The sequence below is a fragment of the Centroberyx gerrardi genome, chromosome 5 (genome assembly GCF_048128805.1).
Source record: "Centroberyx gerrardi isolate f3 chromosome 5, fCenGer3.hap1.cur.20231027, whole genome shotgun sequence".
NCBI lineage: Eukaryota > Metazoa > Chordata > Actinopteri > Beryciformes > Berycidae > Centroberyx > Centroberyx gerrardi.
In genome coordinates this window covers 4,788,170-4,813,341 of record NC_136001.1, presented here as the reverse complement: position 1 = coordinate 4,813,341, position 25,172 = coordinate 4,788,170, and the positions used below count along the sequence as shown (strand labels likewise).

At 41.4% G+C, this 25,172-nt stretch overlaps 1 protein-coding gene across 1 annotated transcript in view; it reads right to left on the bottom strand.

Annotated features, from left to right (window-relative positions):
- LOC139923744 (receptor-type tyrosine-protein phosphatase gamma) overlaps positions 1–25,172 on the bottom strand; it is a 316,355-nt gene that overhangs the window by 131,726 nt on the left and 159,457 nt on the right. The window contains exon 5 of the mRNA XM_071914574.2: positions 2,574–2,756. Coding sequence (XP_071770675.2) covers positions 2,574–2,756 — 183 coding nt within the window. The remainder of the gene's footprint in view (positions 1–2,573; positions 2,757–25,172) is intronic.

Sequence of the window (25,172 nt, the reverse complement as noted above, 5' to 3'; positions counted from 1 at the left end):
CCCAGAACTAATAAACAGCTGCAGGAGCCATCCTTTTAATTTCCCTCACCATACCCCCAGAGTGGCTGTTTCAAAGTTAGTTGACACTTGCCTGAGCGGATAACAGTATAATTAATGCTCCAGCTGCAACTACAAGTGGCACTGGCTTAATAAATAGCAATCATTATATGGTAATTTACTAGAAAAAAGAATGTACATTTTATCACGGTGCTGAAAATGAGACCTTGAACATTTTCAAATACCCAGGTATGATAATATTGGGGTAGGATACCAACCCTAAGATTGTAGCAGGCCATCATGACCACAGATTGGAGTTTTAATGCGACAAACATTTCTCGGAGGCAGAGCTGTTCTGGAGGCAGAAATAATATTGGCTGAGTTAAACCTCAATATGCGGAACCAAAGAGGGTTAGGGTAAGTAATGTTGGACTGAGGTGAAAAAGGCAAGGTGTAAGAGACAAGGTAGATATGAAGCGTGCTGCTACTAACTGAAAAAATGCTATTTAGCCATACTAAGTTTTCTAGGTTAGCTAGTTAGCCTAGCTGACCTTCCAAGTTCAAACTAGCCATGCTCGTCTAGATATCTAGGTAAGCTAGTTAGCTAGCCTGCTTCCAAAATAATTTACGAATGGAAAAAAAGTAATTGCCATTCATATTTTTGAGAATGTTTTAGTTTGTATAACTAAAAGTCCAATCTGCATCATGAACAGACCAACCGTCACCTCAGCTTCTGCCCTACAGCTCTCATTCTCCTTAACCAGTCCTCCTAAGCCTCAACCCCTGTGCTCCTATTCAAAGTCTTGACTCCCCTTCACCTTCACCTCCCATTACAGGACTGTCTATAATCCTACTACTGTTACAGCTTACAACATTTATTATTACCCAGCATTGTTGCATTGCACCGCATTGCATAGTCTTGCACTGCTCATAATGTCTGCACAATGTATTCTATGTCACTTTAGCTTCAGGGATTATGCCCATGCTTTATATTACACTCATTACTCATTTCATGCATGTCATCCTGCTCAGTATAACTATCTCATGGTACACTGTTCCAATCCTTTTCTATAGCTCCAACTATACTGTATGCCTTGCTGCCTGAATTCTCCTAGGGGGATACATACACACACTGTCTATTGTTTATCTTTCACAGTATGTTATTCTTGTTATTCCTGTGCCATGTGTGCCAGTACTGACTTGTGTTTGTTGTACAGTTCATTAGTTGTCATTATGACTGCCCCAATGCCACCAACACAAAATTCTATACATTTGCAGTTTTGAGTGCAGAGCAAGTGAGTTTGATTCTGATTGTTTTTAATTTTTGTGGACAAAAGAAAAAAACATCTATGAATGGAAACCTGACCTTATTTCAACCAATAATAATTTAAAGCTGCACTCGGCAACTGTGCACGTTGGTGGCTCCATGAAAGATATACAGTACTCTTGTATTGAAAACAACATACTTCGACAATCGACACCCACCACACACCAAGTAAAATAACACCCAAGACTTACCCACGTGACAACTTGCCCTGCTCCCCCTAAATTAGCAATATATATAGTAGTCAAGTGACATCACATACAAAGCTCATATGAATCCCTGACGGAACAAATGATGGGATGATAAACATAATTCTGCTAAACACACGGCTGGGCTGGTGGCAGCAGGGAGATGGTATTACAGTCAATGGGTGGCTGGCTGGATTCTGAGTGCTGTCAATAGTGACGCCAGCCACCTGTGGCCTGTTGCTCTCAAAAGGCTTTCAACTCCATTTGTAGGCAGAGGGGAGAGGATCATCCATCTTAGTGACAGATTGGAATTGTGAAAAATACCTGTGGTTGACAAGGAGAATCCACGAGATGCAGATGGCCTGATGCTGAATCCTACAGGCAGTGACACCTGCCATGGCACTTCTACTAATGTGGATACATCATGTCTGAATGAAAATGGGCTGTGTACAATTCATCACAAATGGCTTACTGCATATTGCACCTGTCTTGTTTTATAATCATGCGCTGGGATGCAACGCAACAGATTTCTGACATGCAGACACCTGCCAATATGAGCTGGGATTATTAGAGATGTCACAATTCAGCGTTTCGTTCCCTCTGCATTGTAGTCTGTCACTGCGCTATGTATTGACGAATATTGTCATTGTCATAAGAATAGATTGCTGAGATTTCTACAAAGTGATGACTCAGACTTTTTGGGCTTGTGAGCACAAATTGTGGATCCTAATTGTGCCAAATAAGATGATTATTGAGAACTACAACAGTGATTAAAATAGTGATTAGAAAACTAGCGCAGTGAGTAGAAAATGTGAAATACTAGACCTATGGACCTACAAGTTGTTTAAAATGCTCAATAAATACTATTCAGCACCTATTTACGCCTAAACTCTTCCCTAAAGTGTCCATATGCCTCGTTTACTTTCTAACATTTAGCTAACACTCATTCTTCAACTTAAAAACACTGCAAACAGTGTAAGTGTAGAAAATAGCCTATCCCACATAAATCAAGAAGTCCATCTATTGTCCATCTGCAATAGGAGGCAGTACTCTCTTCACTGTACCTGTTTTGCCAGTGTTCTTCATAGACGTCTTATTAGAGGATTCCGTATCAAAGCCCTCCAAAGTCAATTCCTGATACTCTGTGGACACCTTGGCATCCTGGTCCGCGATGTTGATTGGCGATTGGTTCCTCTCTCTGCATTCTGGGTAGGCCGATGCCCAGCCCTCGTCTGGCCCATATGTACCTGAAGAAGACAAGAAATCCAACGAATTGTGTCAGTAGGGTGGTAGCATTCTGATGAGAAATTGAGCACGATAGAGAAGAAAGATGACAGTTTAGTACCATCTCATGTTTTCTGAAATCAACTGAGGATGTGCGTAGGCAAGTTATCTAAATCCCAATCAAACATCGCTCACATAAATAAGCATTATGAACCCCAAATAGAGGCAGCTGCAAACAAAGCAACACATTTTGATCCTTGTGGTACACACACTCATAGAGGGTTTCAAAATGTCGTATTTATGCAGGTGTGATGTGTCCCCTGCTGCCTCTTGGGCCATTTGCAACATTATACATGTATATATGGTAAATTATATATTCGGTTTTGTACTGTTGACCCCCTTCTCAACTCTCCCTCACACAAGCCTTCAACAACCCAGCGCCAATCACAGCGCTAGCGAGCTGACAGGGAACTCTAAAACACCTCAGACGAGGCGCAAGGAAGAAGATGTGTGTGCGTGCGTGCATGCGTCTGTGTGTTTGTGTGTGTGTGTGGGGGTGTATGTGTGTGTGTGTCGAGAGACATGCTCTGACAGTGAATGTCCAGAGAGTCAGAGCCTAAGGCTAGAATAGCAGTGGAGTCACTTTTTGCTGTAGCTGTGAGAGAGAGATAGTCAGGGAGAAGGCCAGGACTCAAATGTCACAGAGCCTCTCTCTAACACCTTAGTGTTTACTGGGGTGAGTAGGACCATAGCTGCTGGGCAGACTGGCCAGGGTGTTGCCCCAAGCTCCTCCCCCGCCTCCTGGACACAGTGAAATCAATGCCCAAAGACTTTTCGCATTAAGTTAATGGATCAATGACTCATTGATGCCGAGGAGGGCTTGTGAATTCGTTGAAATTAGTCCTGATGTCTTACTGTTTTATCCTGTGTATTTGGTAATATACCGATGACGAAGATCACTGGCTAGAAGCAGCCAGACCGGTGGCGGAGAGGAACCGGGCTAAAACTATTTAATGTGGATTCCAGGCCTGTAACTGGCCTTGCGTGACCCCACTTGCCTCTGCCCTCCACATACTCCCCATTCCAACATTGCCCTCACTTTCTCCCCTACTGAATTCACCATTCCCCTTGCCCCCTTCCCCAGCCTCTCCATACCGCCACCCAGGTGAGGAGGCAGTTGTGGAGGGCCTACGCTGGCAAGGCGGCAGGTCTGGATGGCATCGTTCCCAGGGTGCTCAGAGCACGTGCCAGCCAGCAAGCAGAGGTTCTCCCTGAGCCTGAGGAGGGTGCAGAAAAAACCTCCTGCATTGTCCCAGTGCCCGAGAAGAGATGCCCAATCCTCAGCTGCCTGGAGGTGGTGGCAGAGGAGAGGATGAGGTCCAAAGTGAACTACATCTTGGACAATGCCTCCCACCTTCTCTATGGAGCATCTTTAGCCTAGAGCTCATCCCTCCAAGGTGAACCAACCAATGCTTTGAGCACTCATTTGTGCTGACTGCCATCTGGGTATACAATGTTTCTTGTCACAACAGCCCCTGCCTCAGCCAACTAGAAGGGTACTGAAGTCAGGTTGCATTGTGCTGTCTCATTCCTATGCTCTGGACTGTTCTGTACACCTGCTTGGCATAATGTGATCTGCATTTATGCACATAACCTGTACATATATCTGTACACACTTCTGTACATATGTTGCTTCCATCTGTGAATCTGATCTCATAACCTCTGAAAAGCTAACAATGCTAGTTCGCATATCTGGACACATTTTTGCACATAGTAGCTACCTGCATCTGTGAATTTGATCATGTGAATAGCTACCAATGCACATTTGCTCCTCTGGATATATTTCTGTACATGTGTTCTTCTATCTATAAACCTGATAATCTTAATGGTTAATGATGCACACATGCACATCTGCTCTGTAAATCTAATGTGGATAGGCAATGATGCACATTTGCACAGCCTACCATATATGCTGTAAATTCAACATCTGTTAAATATACCAAACATAGTCCCCACGCCCTGCGCACCTTCCACTTTGAGCCATAGACCGCGCTTTGTGCCACACGCCATTGATTTATGACAATAGAGCCCTAACTCTTTATCCTCAGTATGTTGTATTTGTTGTATTATCTTCAATAGATTCAATTTGTTGTATTTTTCCTATTCTTATCTATATCTTATTCTTTGCTGCTGCTGTGATCCAATTCCCTCACAGGGATTATTAAAGTTTCATCTTATCTTAATAGTCCAGTCAATTTACTGTATAATACAGTGTGTGTGTGTGTGTGTGTGTGTGTGTGTGTGTGTGTGTGTGGGGGGGGGGGGTCGGTTAAGCCTGCGCCCCCAACATCCCCCACCCCCCTCACACGCACACGCACACACACACACACACACACACACACACACACACGTGGTCTAACAACTTCTAAGCTTTGGTTATATCCAAAGACTACTGTATCTTTCCTGAATTCATGAGATGATAGAGTTTGACATGCCATTCAAAGCAGTGCTTCAACTGTTTTTTCTTTTTTTTTATACAAATTTTTATTTTTTTATTTTTACCCAACTGCACACTGGTAGCTATTGTCGACCTTTATTGTGAGCCTAAATAATTACTTCTTGTACAATGTCATCAGCATTACTATTCAGATTTGTGTCCTTTGTGCTAGGCCCAAAGCTGGTTTGCCTCAAGTGCCAGTTCCCATTCAAGTGAGGTTGTGAACAGCAGAGACCTATAATTCTCCTGTCAGTGAAAAGTAGTTGAACTCTATGATGTGGAGGACTAGAAGCGAGTTGCTAGAAGCAATTTTCACCCAGATGTGATTGAAAATCAGGCAAGGTGTATTGGTTCAGCATTTAATGAAATACCTGGAAAAAACAGCTCAAGCTGAAAATAGTAGTTTTCTTTGCTCTGAAATACAACTATTGTGTCTTTTAAGCTATGTAAAGGCCAATAAAGTTTAGCGGATAATTACCATCTCGTAGGCTAATTCATTGTATGCTACTTTAAACTGTAGTGAACTGTTCAGGCAGATGTGGATGGTTTCCGTGCTTGTTCAAACATCCCAACTCCCACTGTCTATATGCTTATCAGCCCTCAGGAACCATTAATGGGGTGCATGTGTGTAGCCTAGTAATTATGTACGGTATATTTAATTTGCACATATTAGCTTCTTGAGTTAGAGACGGCAGAGCTTGAACCAGGGGCAAGACAGCTCCAATAGATGCATGTGTTCAAAGCAAATGAAAAAAACAAAGAAATCCAATATTTCTCATTGTTTGTGTGTGTGTGTGTGTGTGTGTGTGTGGAAATATTTCTGAATATGATCAGCTACGACTTAACTACAGGCAAACCAGGAACCCACTGCTTTTTCTATGCACACCCTCATGTACTGATACGCTGTTAAGTGCTGACCCCTTTTTTTATTCCAATTCAGTGACAGATTCAAAGGCTAATGGAGTGTAGCGTTAGGGTTAGTACACTCGTGGTTGCATGAGTCGCCTCTAAAATAGACTTACTTCAAGTCGTTTTACTGACGAAGGCACAGAACTAAGAAAAGCTTGACCTTCTCCATTGATATGGTGAAGAGGTTATCCGCCAAAAATGACACGTCCACTCAAAAGCACTAGCGGTTTTCTTTTGGTCTCATTCAGACCGGCCAGATGCACTGAATCTGTTTGTACCTGCATCCAGAGAACTCGCCCACTCTCTCTTAGTGCTCTCATTAACCATTTACATATCACATATATAATTTATATGTAATCTATAGTCATAATCAGGGATGTAGAGGAGGGGAAACCCACCTAAACCCACCTTTTTATTTGCAGGAACATAGTTTGCCCTCCTTTTTAGCATAACATAAAATAAGTTTGTTAGATTTTGGTGGTTTCAGCCATAACTATTACGCTTCGTTCATGTGCTGGTGGGAAAGTCCGTCATCTGGGACTTCCAAATTGGCTGCTAAACAGCGTCGCATTCACATGCTGTCCCTTTGTCGGGAAAATCAAACCTGGAAGACAAGCGTTAAACACAAACTGTTACGGAAGCTGCAGCTTTGCAAGTTGGAGAATTGTTCAGTGTTTTGCGGAGGTTTGCGCTCTACCTATTACCCTCTAGTTTATCATGCATTGTTATAGGAATGCATACACATGGTGCCATCTCCACCATCCCACTCACTCTCATACGTTCCCTCAAACATCATGAATATCAGTCCGAGTGTGGAATGTTCATAAATATGTATATGCGACTTTAACTGGACAACTCCGTTCCCAAGGCTTCTAATGGCTGCCCACTCTCTTCATGGAACTTCTGCCCCTCTTGGATGCATGTGATACAATGCAGCACACAGCTATGGAAAACCACTGAATCTATTAGGGAGCGAGAGAGGAGAAATGATAAGCAGAGAGTTGGAAAGACAGCATTAAAAGGAGCGTTGGATAGACAGAGACACGGAGATGGAAATAGGTGGATGAGGTCAGCGCCATGGAAACAGTGACAGGGAAGAGAGTGTGTGTGTGATTGTGTGTGTGTGAGTGTGTGTTTGTCCATGGTGATAGACCCTCACCACCTATGAGTAAGCTTATGTTGATATTTTAACAGCTGCAAGCGACGGATCTATGGATATGAAAAACACATCAAAGCTGCATTCAATGAAAGGATGACTCATAATCAATTCCTGGCCAACCCCTAGACACACACATTTTCAATAGATTTATTCGTTTTATATTTGTAGATTTTTTTCTCGAAAGATCTCCCACAGAGCTTCCTATGAAGAAGAATCTGTCCACTAAAATCTCCTCAATCCAAACTTAGGGATGAAGGGTTTTATTTTACTTTTATAATGCTGGTGATTACAAAAACATTTTAAATGAAAACTTCCACGGCGGATTCAAAACTTCCTCCAATATTTCATTTTTCTCAGAAACACTCATCATGAATTGCCTTCCGTCCAAGTTTCATGCTACAATATTTCAAATTTCTTTTGAGCCAGCACTCGATCAGCGGTGTCCAATAAATAAGGATCTAACTTTTTTCTTCAAGTGTTGCAAATTTGTTTTCGTGATTGTGTTATTAGTGGGTTTATGAAACACGAAGCACAATGATTTGTTGGCGGCGGTGCATCAAGGACCCTTCCGCGAGTTGGAAAACAACCACAATCACAGCGAGCAGCCTCTTGCCGAACATTCCGTGTTATGCGAATGTTTAACAGCTGCTACTGCTCAAATTTTCATTTGATCAGATAAGAACTGGTGAGCTGCCTATGCGAATGATTCTCTGCAGTTCACTGTGTACTGAGGCTGGCTAGTTACCCCTGAGCATTACCGACTATGCCGACTGTACTAAACGCCTGCTTTTCCTCTCCCAGAAGAAGACGTCGGCTGCAAATTGGCAATGTCAACAGAAAATGAGACGGGCTCTCTCTAAATATCTCCCTCTCTGTGTCTCTCTCCCTCTCTTGCCCACTCCCACTATCTCCCACTATATGCATCCCACTCAGTCTAAACTGTGCCCCTAATTGAAAGCAATACTGGGCTCCCGGGCTCTAAAATGAATTTGTCTATGATTACTCATGCCCTGGCGCGTTGCGCGCACCGGGTAATGTCTATTTCATTGAATTAGGAGGCATCCTGTTCTCCTTCCCTCTTCTCCATCTCCGTCCTTGCCTGGGGGCGGCTATTGATTGAGGTGGTCTGGCTTTCGTATAAGGCTAGCATTACCTATGGATCCAGACAGCCGTGGCCAGCCAGCAAATACGGCGGAGGGGATGGCGTGAAGCGATTAGTCACTGCCTTAATACAGCTAATGTCTGCTGAAAGCAGCAGTACGGAGGGGTGCAAAGGTAAAGGAGGGAGAGAAAGAGGAGACTAGCTTGACTGCTGGAGCGCTAACCTCAATCACACACCTGGCTAATGGCTAAGGAGCTGTGTGCTGAATAGGCTGGCTTACAAAAGGTTGCTGAACCTAGAAATCTACTTCTATCTTAAAGTTTCCATTATGCTCCTGGACTGGGTGCATGCAGCTGGATGTATTTTAAAAGCATACCAAGAGCGTCTACTCCATCTATCTACTTTAAATAGATACACAGCATTCAGCAAATTTTGAAAGACATGCCATAACAAGGACATCTTATGGAAGTATAACATATATTTTCAGTAATCACGGTTTAACACGCCATAAAGCATGCATAAACATAGCTTTCACAGCTTCAAAACACTTCGATGAGCTGTCACATATACTGTCATATATATGTCATATCTAGAGCGCACACAACCAATGTGAAAATGTAAAAAAAATTCTCCAATCCCATAATTTGGTTTTCCTCAGATTGTCAGAATTTACTGTTTAAAGATTGGGCCTCAACATAACATAGCTTTAAAAAAGTAAGGTTAGTATCATGGGTTTTTAAGGGATTTATTCTTGGGTTGGTTCGTGGAGACACTAGAAATTAAGGGAATTTTTTTAATGTCTTTTGTGTATGGTTTACAGGGTTATTAATGAGTTATTAATGGAAAGTTCCTGTCTCCCTGAATTTTACATTAAATTAGAAAGTAAGCAGTCAAACCAAACTTTAAGGGGTGTTTAAGGAGGTTTTGATGGGGTCTCCTCCATTAACCCCTTGTACCCTGACTTTACCCTTAAATTTCCCCTTAAGTAGCTTCAAAGTTAGAAAAAAAAAAAATCCTAACTGTACAACATCACATCCATATTCTGTATCTGCTGTTCCAACTCTTACTTGAAGCTCTAGCTGCTTATATTGAATGAAATATTAAAATACAAGACGCCATGATTTTATGGCTGCACCATTACATCAAATGGAAACAATCTAGATGTTTGTGCATCATTTTATACACATTTCCCTGTAATTCAGCATGACATGTTTGGTGACTTTGGAAAACTTGTTATCTTGACTAGAATTTAAAATAAAGTTCTGTGGGTTTGAACAAAGCTTGACCGTGCAACCTGCGTTTGTAATGATGGACCCAGTGGCGGGGCCGGCAGGGAGGAAGAGGTTAATAACTCCCTTAACTAGTTTTAAAGGGATTTTGCATGAATTAAGGGGTGAATTAATGTAAATGTAAGGTTATTTTAAGGGATTACTGGTTTCTAGAGTCCTGTGCGCCAGAGGATTTTTCTCAGGAAAGAGCTACCAGGTGTTTAGAACAGCAAATGTAAAAGCTTTCATGAACTGGATATAGGTTGAATCACCATTGTGTTAGTTTGTCATGGATGATTACTTTAAGACCTTTGCTAACCGTGTGTTAACAGTGAAAACTCCCTTGTGTTGTCCCTTTGTACATTCGACCCTCCTTCCTACTGAGGCAGTCTTAAAACCCAGCACTCCTGGGTGCCACATCAACATCCCTCCCATTTCCTGACCCCATAGGTCCCGGCGATCGATGGCTCACTCATCTCTGCTGTTTCACTTAAGGGAGCCATCGGCAACACAGACTGTGTCACGCACCTCTCGCTCACCCACAGCGACAGCGCTTTTATACAGTTGATCATATGTGTGAGTGTGTGTGTGTGTGTGTGTGTGCGTGCGTGTGACACAGTCGGAACCTGTGGCTTTACTACAGTGCGAGTTTTACAAATTCCATCGCGATCACGCCTTCCAACCACTCTGCCTTTGGAGGGGAAAAGTCAGATTGGTTTGATTAAAAAACATAATTTTCATTTCCAGTCCTTCTCAGTGGGCAGCCGCGAAAGCGCTACGGTTGCTGCAAATTAAAGTGATGGCAGTGTTTCATATTTTCACAGCTCTTAAATTGAAGCTTGGCATCTGTCTTTTTTTTTTTTTTTTCTTTCGCTTTTGTTCTTCAATTAATCTCAATTGTGCACTTTCATTTCCGAGCAATTCCAATTTGCAACCAGTTATGTTAGTTCAAAGTCTCTGTTGGTGGCTTAGGATCCTCTCGCTTCCCACTAGGGTTCAGCTGATGTGTGTTTTTGAAGGCTGATAGCGATACTGATTGAAGCTGCTGATGGCCAATATTTTGTGCTGATATTCTGTATCATAATTTTGACCCTTTTCATGCCAAAAAACGTACAATTATTCAATTTTTCCCCCAGAATCGTATTCTTGTCAGGGTGGAAAAGCCTCTAAAACAGCATTTAGACCATCATGGACACTATCATTAAAGCCCAGGATAATAATAACAATAATAATAGTAATACTAATAAACATATTCATGCATAATTATCAATGTTGCATTACAATCAGTTGAGGTTAAGTGCTTCCCATAGACAACAGTGTAGTATTGATCAATTCTACAATACATTTTTATATCAAACTGCATCATATTCATCATATAGAGGTGGATGACATTTATTGGCTGATACCTATTTTTTAATAAAAGGCCAATAATGGCAAACCTATAAATGTGTCTAATCCTGGAGAAAGAAGTGAATGAAAGTCCCTGACATCCATAAAGAATTAATGACAGAAGCCCAATTCACTGCTGACACAAGTGTCTGATTGCTCTCTACTGACCACTCCAAACGGAGAGCCCGGCTTTACATAATAACGAGCGGGGCGATAACAAAGAAAGCTCCTTCCGCTGGAGGAGCGGCATTAGCCAAGATTAACCGTCCGTTCAGGTAAACAGGGAGAGAAGAGGGGAGGGAAAGGCATTGTTTTTTTCATCTGAGATTTCTGTTGCTTTTGTGCAACTCCCACCGCCGATTGTCAGCAATTCTCCGGAGAGCGCGCACACTCTTCATCTCAGTCAATTATTTACTTTGTAAATACACCTTGCCGCTTCTTTTGACCTTTGAGAGAGTTTGAGGCTTTTCAGTCAATTAAGAGCCATTTCTGAAGCAGATGCGGCACCGGCGACCTCGCTCTCTTCCCGCTGAAAAGCCTGCCACAATTCCAATTTGCAGCATAAACAAACCTGAGATTGTGTGGAGAGGCTGCCTAAAGAGTGCAATTATGGAATGCGAGCCCTAAAGACAAAAGTTTTTTTTTTTTTGGTACAAAGGCAAACACACCTTGGGGAGAAATTTGCTGTCAGAAGAAATCTGACAATCTCTAAGGAGAATAACAATGAAATCACGCCACGCCTAATGAGAAGGATGGGAGGAGGGGAGGAATTAGAGCGCTATCTTTTAGGGACGATTTGTGTTCCACGTAGGAAAAAAACTGGGAAAGCGCTCTCTCTATGTCCGACAAATAATCCCCGGTATCAGAAAAGGTCTCTTCAAGTGTGGAAATAGCTTGAGAGCTCAGTGGTTGCGCTGCTCTTTTCCCTTTTCCAAGAAGCTTCCCTCTTGCCAGGCGCTGAGAGGTCTTCTCCCTTCGCCCCGATTCCATCAGGATTAGTGGGGGGAATGGCAGAAATCAATGCGCTGAGGAGTTGGCCTGTATTTCAGGGATCCCTGGATTTTCAGGAGAGCCCCGATACAGTGATGCCGGGGTATTAGCTGTAATCTCTGGACGCAGTCAGCACCGGGCTGTCGGTAACCCCACCCCGGCTTTCAAATCCTGACCTGGAGTGAAACACACAGCGGAGGACGTCCGCCAGCTGCCAGCTACATAAATGAGCAGTGTAACCAGTTCTGCCAAAGTTGATCTGCGGGAGCAAAGCTGGAGGGAAGCAATGAGAGTAAAGCCCTGTTCACACTGGACTAGTATTATGCAGGACCACATGTAATTAACGAATTACCCCACATACTCTGTGATTTGTGGAATGCATTCACATGGGATAGTGAAATATAACAGTATAAGGTGTAGATTTTACAATTTGTCACTTTCTGATTTAAAGTTTGTGCTGAAAAATCATCAAAACCTTCCTCCATAGGTTCCTCTACTGCCTCGCATTTTTCGTGACAGGAAGAAAATAGAAATCACACATCTAGAAAAAAAGAAATTGTGCATTAAAAACAAATTATGGCTAAAATGACTGAATTACTCTGTCTTCACCGAAATATGGTTGGCAATTTGCTCTGAAATGTTTTACTTTACAAGTTACAGACATGGAAGAAATATCAGAAATTATTACAATTCACTGGATGTTCCCGAGGTAATCGTCCCATGCGAATAGGGCTAAGGAGAAAGAGAAGGGGGGGTAAACTGCGGGACAACCTCGGTAATGTCATTTATGTACATTTTTAATGAACGCTACGCACGGCATTATGTATGGCTGCTAAATTACTATGGGTACGTATCGTTCTTGTCAGATTCCGGAAAACGTCTATTATTTGTCAAAGTATTTTAATTTATGAGTCATGCATAGATGTGGATGGTAGTAGGACTGACAGAGGATGTGGGAGTTCACTGAAAAACAGCAGTAGGTTATTCGCCTGGTGACTGTTACTCCTGCGGGGACGCACGCTCGGTCTGCTAATAATCACAAATAACGATTCCGCACAGAATAGAAATCAATCTGAATCACTAAAAACAACATTACCAGACCTCTTGTAATACCAATGCCATCTGGACAAGGCTTAAGACAGACATAATACAGGAAGAAAAGAAGAAGGAAGAAAGCGAGAGCACCAGCAAATGGAGAGAGAAGGGGGAGAACGTATTGTGCGGATGTGCAGGTGCATTAAGCCTCTTGAACAAGGTTACCCAGTCATTCCATTACGTTACATTATTACAAGACATATGTCTGAATGCTTTTTTGCCTGAATCCATTAAGCCGCACATAGTGCCAGGGGGACATCACAAGAGCATTACATGAAAAAGAAAAAAAAACAATGCGTTTCCTCCTATATCCATTTTATTTTTCCTCCTATTTCTGACTTCTTCGCCTCTTCGCGTCCTGACGTCTTCGAATCTTCAGCACACACACACTCATGCGCCCCCGATTGTTGACTATCCTTTCGATATTTCCAAATTTCAATCGGTAACCCGTAAGTGATTAATATTCATGAGTGTCTAATCTGCAATCAGTCCCCTAATAAATTTACCGAGTGATCTGCCCAATACAGCAGTTAATTGTGTTAACTGCTCAAAGTGTCCGTCAGCATTACGCTCAAAATGGCTGCCTCATTATCTCCTCCGAGACGTCGCTTGTCACTCAGCGCAGCCAATTACTGTGCTCCATCAACACATGAGAGGAGCTGGGGAAATGTGCCCGTCGGCCATAATAAGGGATGATCACTGCCGCCGATGTGTCAGAAAAAACATAACGCACCCCCCTACAAAGCTAAAAATCTGACGGCTTTGAGCATCACAGTCCCCGCTAACGCTCAACACATGAAATTATTCCAGAACTTCTCATGAACCAACCCAAACTTCCACATCTTGAACCGCCCCTCACATCTAATGACTAACACGTGGCGTGGAAATCCTAATTGGCATTTGTCCTTGAGTCTTTGGATTTTATTTATTTAATTATTTATTTTTTTTACATGAAACTTTAACGATCCCCCCTGGGTGAAACTGGGTTGTTGTGGCTGTAAAGAAAAAGAAACTGAATTGAAAAAAAATGTGAATGATACGAAAATATACAGAAGATATGAAAGCACGGGTGAATGAATTCCTGACGTGAGGGACCCGACGTAGCCCGAATTGGCAAAATCCTCCCCTGAGACGGGAGGGTGGGTGCTGCACGGGCCCCCCGTGGGTGCTGACTCCTGTCACCTTGAGCTGCAAAGCCATCCATTCCCCTCTTTTGCGACCGCTAGGAAGGGCTGGCCAGCGCCGAGCGCGCGTGGGAGGAAAAATGCTATGTCTGAAAAGCTGAAATGGCACTCAGCCTTAATTAGATACAGTAAAAGTGGTGTGTGTGTGTGTGTGTGTGTGTGTGTGTGTGTGTGTGAGAGAGAGAGAGAGAGGGAGAGAGAGAGAGAGAGAGAGTGTACACAACAGAGAGGGAGACATAGGAGAAAGAGAACGAGAGAGAGAGAGTTTTGACAGAAGGCCATTGGGGCTCCTGGCTTTGCCATAGGCAGTCAGTCAATGACAGTGCCCCCCACCCATCCCCCCCAACCCCCCCAACCCCCCCAAGCCACTGTCACAGCCCATTTCACAGCTGTCCAAACTGACACACACACACAAACAAACACACCACGAGAAAACTGTACACACATAAAATGTCCGTATCCAACTCTTCACTCAAAATCTGTCTCACACGGGATCCCCGAGTATCTCACACACTGTCAAAGCACATTTTAGAGCTTAGCATGGTTGGGATGCATCTGATAAAAACACACACACACACACACAAAGAGAGACACATCAAGTATGTATTGAAGAACAGAGCAGTATTTTCTACCTAACAGGATGTCACATATGCAAAAGAAAATCAACAGTAATAGACACAGCGAGTTTACCAAGCAACACCCCCCCTCCCCCTCATCATCACCACCACCACCCAACTCCCTCAACCCGCTATAAAAACTGATTTCACACCTCGTCCCGTGTCCCACTGACCCTGTCACTCTACACACCGTCCACCATTAATCCCATCTGACTGTCCAACTGAGCGTAAAGAGATTGAAAAACAAAATGCGCCTCCCACACACATGACAACAACCTTCGCCTACACCCCCCCGCCTCCCACGATCGCACACACCGCACACATACACACGCCAAAAAAAAAAAAAATCACACTTCCACCCGGATCATGCCATTTCCACCACACCCCCAGCACCTCCCACCTCTATCATCTCACCACATGATATGTTTCTGAAGGGCGAGAGAGGACAAACGCCGAGCCAAGCGTGACATCAGGCAAGATCACAACGGAACAACTTTTTGGTACTTTTTTGTATCTTTAAGTAAAAGTAAAAAGTAGCTAATTTAAAACATACTTGGAGTAAAAGTTACTGAGTTACTTTAAAACAGACAGTGCTATGGCCCTACTGTATATGATTTTTAGCATGCAATGTAAAAAGGAGAATACAGCTAAATATGTGTTTTATATACTATATATTGAGCATTATAAAGTAGGAATTTGAAATTCATGTCATTATTTGATCTGTGATGAAATGCCAATCCCCATTATTCTATAATGTTACTACATTGACATTTCTTTTGCTATTAGCTTTCCAACTAGCTAGCAATGCTAGCAAACTAGCTAGACAACAACCAGGAAAAAACAAACCAATAGCTGGATGGATGTTAACTAAGCTACTATAGTGGATATATTTGAGCATTTAATGTTACAGTTAACTGTTAACAGTTAACTTCATGCAGGTTTGAGGCAGATGCAATTTACCATTAGCTAGCTAGTTTGTGATGTGATGCCTAGGAGAGCCTACAAAATCCGTATTCTGAAACGGATACAATTTAGTGTAATACGTCAGTCAAAATATACTTCAATAAAATCGCTCACTTAAAAAAATTCTCAAAAAAGTACAAGTACACAGAAAAGCTCCTCAATTACAGTAACGCGAGGCATTGTAATTGGTTATTCACGTTTGAAGTTACCATATACACATTTCTGTCACAGCTTCCGTACAAGAGTCTGATAATGATGTTAAGTAGATTTTTACAGCAGTAATTTTACTACAGTAAAAAAAAAAAAAAAAAAAGCACTAACAGTACTTCTACTTGAGTAGGGTGTTTTGGTATTTTTTCTACCCCAGCATATTTCTGAACATACGTACACGTTTCAGTTGAAGGATTATAATGGTTCTCGATGGGTTGAGAAAAATTCCACGACGATTTAGTTTTCAAAAGCTCATACATGCATGGTGGTAAAGCTAAAAACAAGGCTGCTTTTCTTAGTTCCTGAAAAGCTGGATGCATTTTGGAGATACAAGGTTTCCTCCCGGCAGCAGCGATATGTTACCTCCATCTGTAACTCTGACAATGTGAATAGCTTGCAATGCATATTAGCACATCTGGACACATTTCTGTATTTGTTCTCCCATCTGTACACCTGATAGCGATGCTCGCTTGCACATCCGCTTCAAACCTGTGAATGTGATGACGTGATGTTGTCATTTATTTATTTGCTGTGTAATTTTCAGTATGTTAATTATATGCGCTGTCAGTGCCTTTCATACATTTTGGAGTATACTACTGGTTATTTCCTTTATGCATCACCCCATTCTTCCTCCTGTGTGAAGATTCTCAACATCACCATATTGTGAAAAGTGAATAAAAGGTTTGCAGATTCCCTCATAGACTTATATATTTTTTCCAGTGACATGAATTGTGACATATTTTTGATAAAAGTACCACTTCTAGGCCTAGATAAGAGCCTTAGGAATACTACTCGACAATTTCTTTTTCAATTATACAGACAACCTCTTGAGCTCATCACACTTCCATATACCGTGCAGTAAATTTCCATGAAGTTCATTGCATTTGAAGCAAGTGTCTGGACTGCTATTACTTATTGTATTATCTTTATTACTCTCCATGTATCTTATGCTCAACTATATCCTATTCTCTGCTCCCAATTTCCCCGCGGTTAAAGTTTCATCTAATTCGGAACATTTTTCAAGTTTACAAGTTTCATCTACTAGCGCAAGAGTAACGATTCATAAAGTTGGAGAAATCATGTTCTTCCAACATAATACTTGATTCTGTATGTGGAAATTCGCAGGGAAACAAAGGACATAAGGGTACCAAAAGCTACAATATGGATATCTCTGGTCTCCAGCAGCGAATCCATTATGAATGCATGCAGACTTCTACTGTAGATGAATGTATTCCTGCTGAAGAACTGCACCCACGCTGCTGCACGTTTCCTCCCGCTGCCTCTCACCTCAGCATAACACACTGCAAATGAGTGTGGGATGAGCTGGGTTTGAAAAGTTTCTTGTAAATGGCTGCGTAGGCAGAGTTTGAGTCATTTCAAGTTCAACAATCATCCTTCGAGTAGATCTGCTGCTCTGACTGACAGAGGCCGACGTTTTTTGTGGCTTTAAGCTCTCCTGTCGGAAATGTTTGAAGCCGAGCACTTTTGTCAGACTTCCTTTTTTAAAGTGAAAAAGCAAACTTGAGATAAAGACCACCCAATTCAAGAGCTTTGTCAAGTGACATTATTCACACAAAGAACACAGCTTATGAATGGTGTTGTCAAGGTGATATCTGCTCTGGGATAATAATCACAATCAAACCAGGTATATAAATCTGCAGTTTATTAAAGTCGAATTTTTAATGGACTGCTTTGTGGCAAGGTTTAAACATCAACCAATCAGAGACAAGAAAACACGAGGCAAATTCAGGTCAGGCAGTCAGTCAGTCAGTCAAGTAATGCTTAGTGAGATGATGCGCTTCATCACATGGCCTCTAGAGGGCATCTGTGGCTAGGAGATGCAGTGTTTCCCATACAGAAGCACAAAATCAAAAGTTGGTCAATGTAGAGAAATGGATCTAAATCGATCTCTAGTGTGCCTGATGTCACATCACATCATGTTTGTCATTTGGAGATGTACAGACAGCAGACCAGCAGCATTGTACTCAACAGAGTCTCCCGGTGTGAAAACAAAAGTGAAACTTAACATTCCACCATTTGCTGAACTCGCCTGTGTTACGAACAGGATTTGTAAAGAGTAACCTGATAACACGTCCTCTGCTGCCCTAGAAACATTAACAGCAGGTAACGTATAGCCCACCTTGTGGTACTTAAGTAGCATTAGTGGAATTATTTAACCGATAACTGTGTCGCAGTGCTTCGGTGTATTGTATTGAATTGAATTGAACTGAATACACGCCGTGGGTCTGTACTTGTTTTTCTGTGCTTGTTTTTTTCCAACTGCTAAACACAGTTAGGAAATAATCCTAACTTTCTAGGAGATTTGTAACACACCTGCAAAGCCTCTATTGACAAATATACTGTGTCTTCAAAGACATAGATGGTCTTTGGTAGCGCTCTGCTCAGCCTCCTGCATTTTGCCTTTTGTCTGGCTTCTTCTAGAGTGGCATACTGGTAAGGGACTGCCCCAAAGAGAACACAGCTTTGAGCCACGCAACAGCCAATGTGCATCCATCAGCAGCCACGAGTCCTGCTGAAATGTCCTGGAGTTGCACACTGAACCCCTGCCTGCTCTCTCAAGTTGCTCTGCTCTGGATAAGAGCATCAGCTAAATGCCTTAAATGTGCAAAAAGTAAGATTTTTCCTGCCGTACAGCACAAAATGACCATAATAAATCTGTTGGAGGTTGATAGGGTTGTGGATCAATACCAATGACTCAACAATCACTTGGCCAGGTGCTGAGATTACTGGCTTTGAAAACTCACTTTCTGGCCCGTACTGGCCGTTTTGGGAGAAAAACTCCAACCACTGGAATTTAAACACAATTGTCACAATTAGTAGTTTGTTTACGGTTGATTTTAAGGTCATGATTACAAGTGATTTTGGATGTGGCTGTTCCAACGAGTAAAACACGTACAGAATGCTTTCAGGCTGAAGCAACGAAAGCCTGTTCTTCCGCTTCTTCTGATATGAGCGTAAAGTGGATGTACAGAAAAGCGGCAGCCAGAAAAAAAGTATGTGAGCAACACTAAAAAAGTATCAATGGATTATTATAACTGTAGTGTTGTGATACTTGTTCAATCTCAGCTATTGATAGGTATGGAACTGGCCATCTGCTATTGGATGGTCTTTGGTGCCAGGTGATGTCACCAGTACAACAGGTGGTGACATCACCTGGCACCAAAGATCAGCCAATAGCAGATGGCCAGTTCAGTACCCTACTTTTCACCATTAGGTGTCAAGCTTCACCAGAGATTTGGATTTGGGGTTTAGTTACTCTTTAAATACCTGTTTGCAGTGCGAGTGTTATTGTCTTGAAACGAGGTGTTTTAATCGCTTTTTTGGTTCAACTGTTGGAGATTGCGAATGACAAAGCAGTATTATTATTCCAATATTTAGCATGATGACATATTACCTCTTCACTGTTGGATCTCTGCTCTAATTAGTTCAATTATTCCTCCTAATATGACGGTAAAATCTGAATGCCCCTTTAAGAAATGGCTGTAACAATTTGTATAATAAGCATATTTAAACACCCACGGTTAATATTATCGGAGAAACACTGTATTTTTTTTATTATTTGCTTGGCATGAGAACAGTCAAATTTATAGACATTGATTCTTGAATGTTTAATATCGGCACAAAATCTGGTCTACTGGCAGCTTCAGCGCAAAAATATCAGTATCGGCCTTCAAAAAGCAAAAGTGGTCGAACCCTAATCTGTATGCCAGCCGTGCTCTACCACTGTGGATTCATGAATGCATTTTGTGTGTGTGTGTGTGTGTGAGAGAGAGACTACGCACACGTGTGTGTTTACGTGTGTGTGTGCGCCTGTGTGATGGGGTTTTACAAGCTGAGACAAACACAGCGCTGATCCGGATTGTGGAAATAAAAACATTTCATTTTCATGGCCCTAAATCCCTTTGACCTTGCTTTGTTCGGATCCTCCTCAGCTGAACTGTCTCTGGATTGTTCCGCTGCTGTTGTTGTTGTTCTTTCCTTTTATTTTTCTGGTCATAAATAAAAGATAATGAAAGTCCCTTGGGCGAAGGAGGGTAGCATCTAATTCCAACAGAGATTTAACTGAGATTTAGTTAGAGAGTGTGTGTGTGTGTGTGTGTGTGTGTGTGTGACAGAGGCAGAGTTAGAGAAAGACCTAGAAGAAATGTCACCCCCACGAAAGAAAAGGTAAAATTATGAAAATGAGTTACCTGACCTTATTGTTTCCTTTGAACAAGCAAATGTTGGGCGATTACAGTACACTTTGTCCACCAATTTTGAATAGGTGCTAAAAGTAACACTGGCAATAATAGTGAGAGTGATTATCAAAGTCATGCTCCTTAACTCGATAGCGAGGAGATGGTCATAGGTGGAACTTTCTCTGAAATGGGTCATAACAATCCAGTTCATATATGAAAGGCCAAATCTAATGAAATGTTTCCGTATATAGAATTTCAATACCCTTCCATCTTCCACCTCATAAGGGCACGTAGACTGAAATCTGAAATTACACAGAATGCCCTTTATTAGGTTTCACAGGCAATAAGGAGAAATAGCCTTGAAGGGCTAATTTCAGGTAGCACCGTTCTTTCACCACATGGGAGCACTTTAAGTTACCAATATTTAACCCTTTTTCATGATGAAATAAAATAGAGTGCAATTCAGTCAAGCCTTTTTGTGTGGTAATTTCAGCTTTAATCCTTTAATGCAGAATTCTAAGTGTATATGCAGTATGTGAGTGAGTGATAAATATAATCTACTATGTCTTGTGCTGTCCCTTTGCACTGTATGCGGGGTCCTGCTGTCAACATATGTGCCAGTATTTACTATGAAACTTTGTAAGTTCTCAATATTCCACACCAGACAAAATAAGTAAAAAATGTGCATTACATTGGCCTAGGATATAGATAAAGTTGATTTTCTTACCTTTGAAGCTACTTAAGGGGAAACTTCATTTGGATTTTGTACTATTAAGACTGAAAACAACAACCTCGGTATTTGGGCAAAAACTGCAGCTTACAACAAGTTAGCGTCTCATAGCATAAATTAAATAATTGCAAATGTCACAAAGTTAGATAGTTTGGTGCTAATGCTAGTGTATCCTAAAGTGCTAGCATGGAGTCTACTATCTCTCAACATAGAGTATGTTTAAGTGTTAGCATGGAGCCTTCTATCACTCAACATAGTGTATGCTAAAGCATTAGCATGGAGCACCAGAGCCGATGATCTACCAGGGACACATGGATGACTTTGGTGTCTACGTTCTGATCAGTTAACAGCTAAGTTGGCCAATGAGACAATCTCCCAAAAACTCGGTGTATTCCTTTAAGGTTGAAAACAACAACAAGGGTCATACTTGATCATACTTTTGAAAGCTTGAAAGTTGGGGGATGGAAGCTGAGGATGCAGGCGGAGGACGACCTAGAGCAGTAATAGGCAGGGAGGCTTAAGGCTCTCTTATCCCAGGCCTTAGCAGTCACACAGAGTACAAGCAGGGGGTCAACGGATTCCCTTCAGCTGCGATATGCCACTGAGCTCATGCTGGGGTAGAGTGTGTGTGTGTGTGTGTGTGTGTGTGTGTGTGCTTGGTGAGGGAAGTGGGGGCTTTGCATCCATGCTTGGTTACTTCATGGTATCAAGATTACAGTGATACAGATAAAGATGGAGAGAAGGGGGAATAGGAAGAACAGAGGCGTGCTGGGAGGTTGAATGATCATGGGGTGGGTCTGTGTGTGTGTGTGTGTGTGTGTGCAAATATCGAGCCCACACTTTTCTGCATTGAGTACATTATGTTGTGTACTACACACGCATATAATTCGCTCTAGGGGTTCGAGCGACAAATTTGTTTGCCGATATATCAAGCTGATGTTGTCCTTTTACTAAAAAAGTTATGTCTGCCAATCCACGTCTGATATGATGCAGTTTGATTGATTACATATTTATGGAAGAATTGATCAATACTACACTGCTTGTCTATGGGAAGACCTTAACCTGAATTGACTTTAATGAGACATTCTGATCACATTCCATACAAGTATGCATGAATATGTTTATGAATATGGATGTTGTTTTCACATGAAAATTGACAGATTTAAAGATATTTAATGTTAGTATAAAATATGTATCAGTATGTATGTATATCAGTATTGGCCCTCAAAAATCTGTTGAATCCCGCTTCCTTAATTTTGGCTAATTTCTCCTCATTTTGGTTCATTCCTGATTTTTACCCCTGATTTTGATTATTTTGTGGCCATGATTTAATAATTCATGTGCACAAATTAATGAACACTTCTCCTCAGTTGAATAAAATACGTACATGCTTTCTGTGGCTGCATGCCTGATTAAATCACAAAGTCAGAAATGTCCAACATTCATCTTAAACAAGCACATCACACACCCTTACACAGTCTTATTTTGACTCCCATCTACAGTATATTACTTGCACAAAACACATACCTTTTATTTTTATCACTTGAACTGCATATGTATAGGATATGATTGTATCTGTTTTCTCACAGTCTTGCTAATGTTGAATGTATTTTGCCGGACCTGTCTTGCCATCTTTACATCAAGGAGACCACAATGGAAATAAGTCTTTGACTATATTGTTTATATATATATTTATAAAGATTTACAATGGTTACAATGGTTTTCCCTTAAGTGAGGTAATTAACTTTACCTGTATTGTAGGCAAGGCAAGGCAAACTTTTTTTATATACTGTATATATATATATATATGTATATATACATATACGTATATATATATATATATATATATATATATATATATTTTTTTTTTTTTATATAGCACATTTCCTACACAAGGCAAATTCAATGTGCTTCACATAAAAAACCAAAAATGCATAATTTGTCAGGTAAAACAACATTATCAACTCATAAAATGAGTCTAGTCCAATGTAATGTACATGCGATTTTTAACACCTCATTTGAACAATGAATCAATTTAATTGCCTAGTGTAATAAATGTACAGGGATGTATACAGTATATGTGAGGCCTTTACTGTCTTCTCCACTTGGAAGTGCTGCCCTTATATGTGTGTGTGTGTGTGTGTGTGTGTGCGGACTGACTTGGCTAACCCTTGCACACTGGCAGACTGGAAGGAGTTGGGAGTTGTGGAATACCGAGATAGACCCAATAAAAGCCACACATCTACCACACACACAGACACGCACACACACACACACACACACACACACACAGGCAGGACACCATAGCTGCGCTGAGAGGTCCCTGTGAGGATTTGTTCTCGGGTAAGGTGGCAGATTGTTAGGTGATGAATGAGAGCAGGGAGTCAGGCCCTTCAAATGGCCCATAAGCTGCCTGCATCGATTTTTGGTTCCTAGCGAAAAATCTCTGGGGAAAACACAGCTATTGCCTAGAGCGCTTGACGCATCTCCATCCAAAAGTCTGCCCTCAAAAACACTCACCGCGCAGCGCATCAAGTGCGCTACACATGTGAGGTGACTGATATCGGTGGTAATGTAATAGTCAATCTATCGTCCAGGCACAAAAGACACTTAAAGAGTCCCCGTAGCAAGAGATGACTGAGTGTTTGTTAACTGTGGGAGAGAAGAGTCGCACTGAGTTGCCAAGTGTAAAAAAAAAGGCACTTAACAGATTCGGCAATATTGATGTGCTGGATATTATGGAGAAAGACACATGGCATTTCAAACTGAATGCAACAATATTAGATACATTTAATGCACTAAATAAAATTATTATCAATAATAATAATCATAATCATAATGCTGTAAAATACTAATGACCAGTATTGAATAACTAATAGATTTATTGAATTTATTTATTAAATTTGATATTAACAGCACATCATTACTGGCAAACTTCATATTTAATTAAATATCTAATAATGTATTTCTATACCACTTATTTGAAGCACAGTTCACAAAGTGCTTTAGATGAAGGCATAACAAGAATCATGACATCTATTAGGAGATAAAAATAGGAAACGCATCAAAAAAACTAAGAAAAAAAAACATAATAAAATGAATCAAAATCAAAACCAATTACATAGCAAATGTATAAAAATGCCTTTTAAGAAGTGATTTAAAAGACAATGCTGAAGGAGCAGCCAAAGTTCCTCAGGTGGGTCGTCAAATGAAAAAAAAAAATACTGCGAGAAGTTGAAGCACCCGCACCTTGGAGACTTAACTGTATACTTGTGTAGAAGAACGAGCCTCTCCAGAGGGGCGCCTGTGTATCCTCGCTGAAAATGACTGCGTGGAACATATTACTGTCTAGACAATCTGGCTAACTCTGTCCCAGGGCGTCTCCCCTTGACAGACTCAATATTTTATCGCCGGCAGATGGCGAGATCCTTGGAGAGGAAATGACTTACATGACGGCTAACCTGAGCCGGGTTAAGATGCAAAGACAATAGAATCCACCAGCCGGTTAACACACCGGAGACACCAATAAAGAAGTTTGTGCACTAGGCAGAGATTTCTAATTGATTTTCTTCCCCCAGCACACCAGCTGTCGGTGCTAGATTAGCTAAACCGAACGTCAAGCTCCATCTGAGGAACACAACCTCTCACCATAACATGGTTAGCTGGTTTCCCAAGCTAAGCGGGGGGGGGGGGGGGGGGGGGGGGGGTGATCAGATTGTAAAAAATGAATCTGTTGAATTTATTATTATAAGTTGTAGTGGTAGTACACTTAACAAAAAAGAGTTCTATGTACTGTAGCACCAGAGAAGGTTCTTTAGGCGTGTTCCACACGCTTTTAGGTAAAGATTAACATATGAAATGTTCCAAGTCAGCAGTATTAAAAGAACATTTTAGGAACCACACCAGTTTCTTTATTGTGATTTACTTTTTTTTTTCTTTCTTTTTTTTAAAGGTACTACGTGTAGCATTCTTAATCATCAGCACGTCATTGTCAAATGAATTGCGGTACCTTGGTATAATGACTGTGAGACCATGGTACAATTGGTAGTCTCTATCTTAAGTCATTGGTATTGTTAGTCTCAAAATGAAGACCACATTTACCATAAACCCCGTTGTTTCCCCTTGCA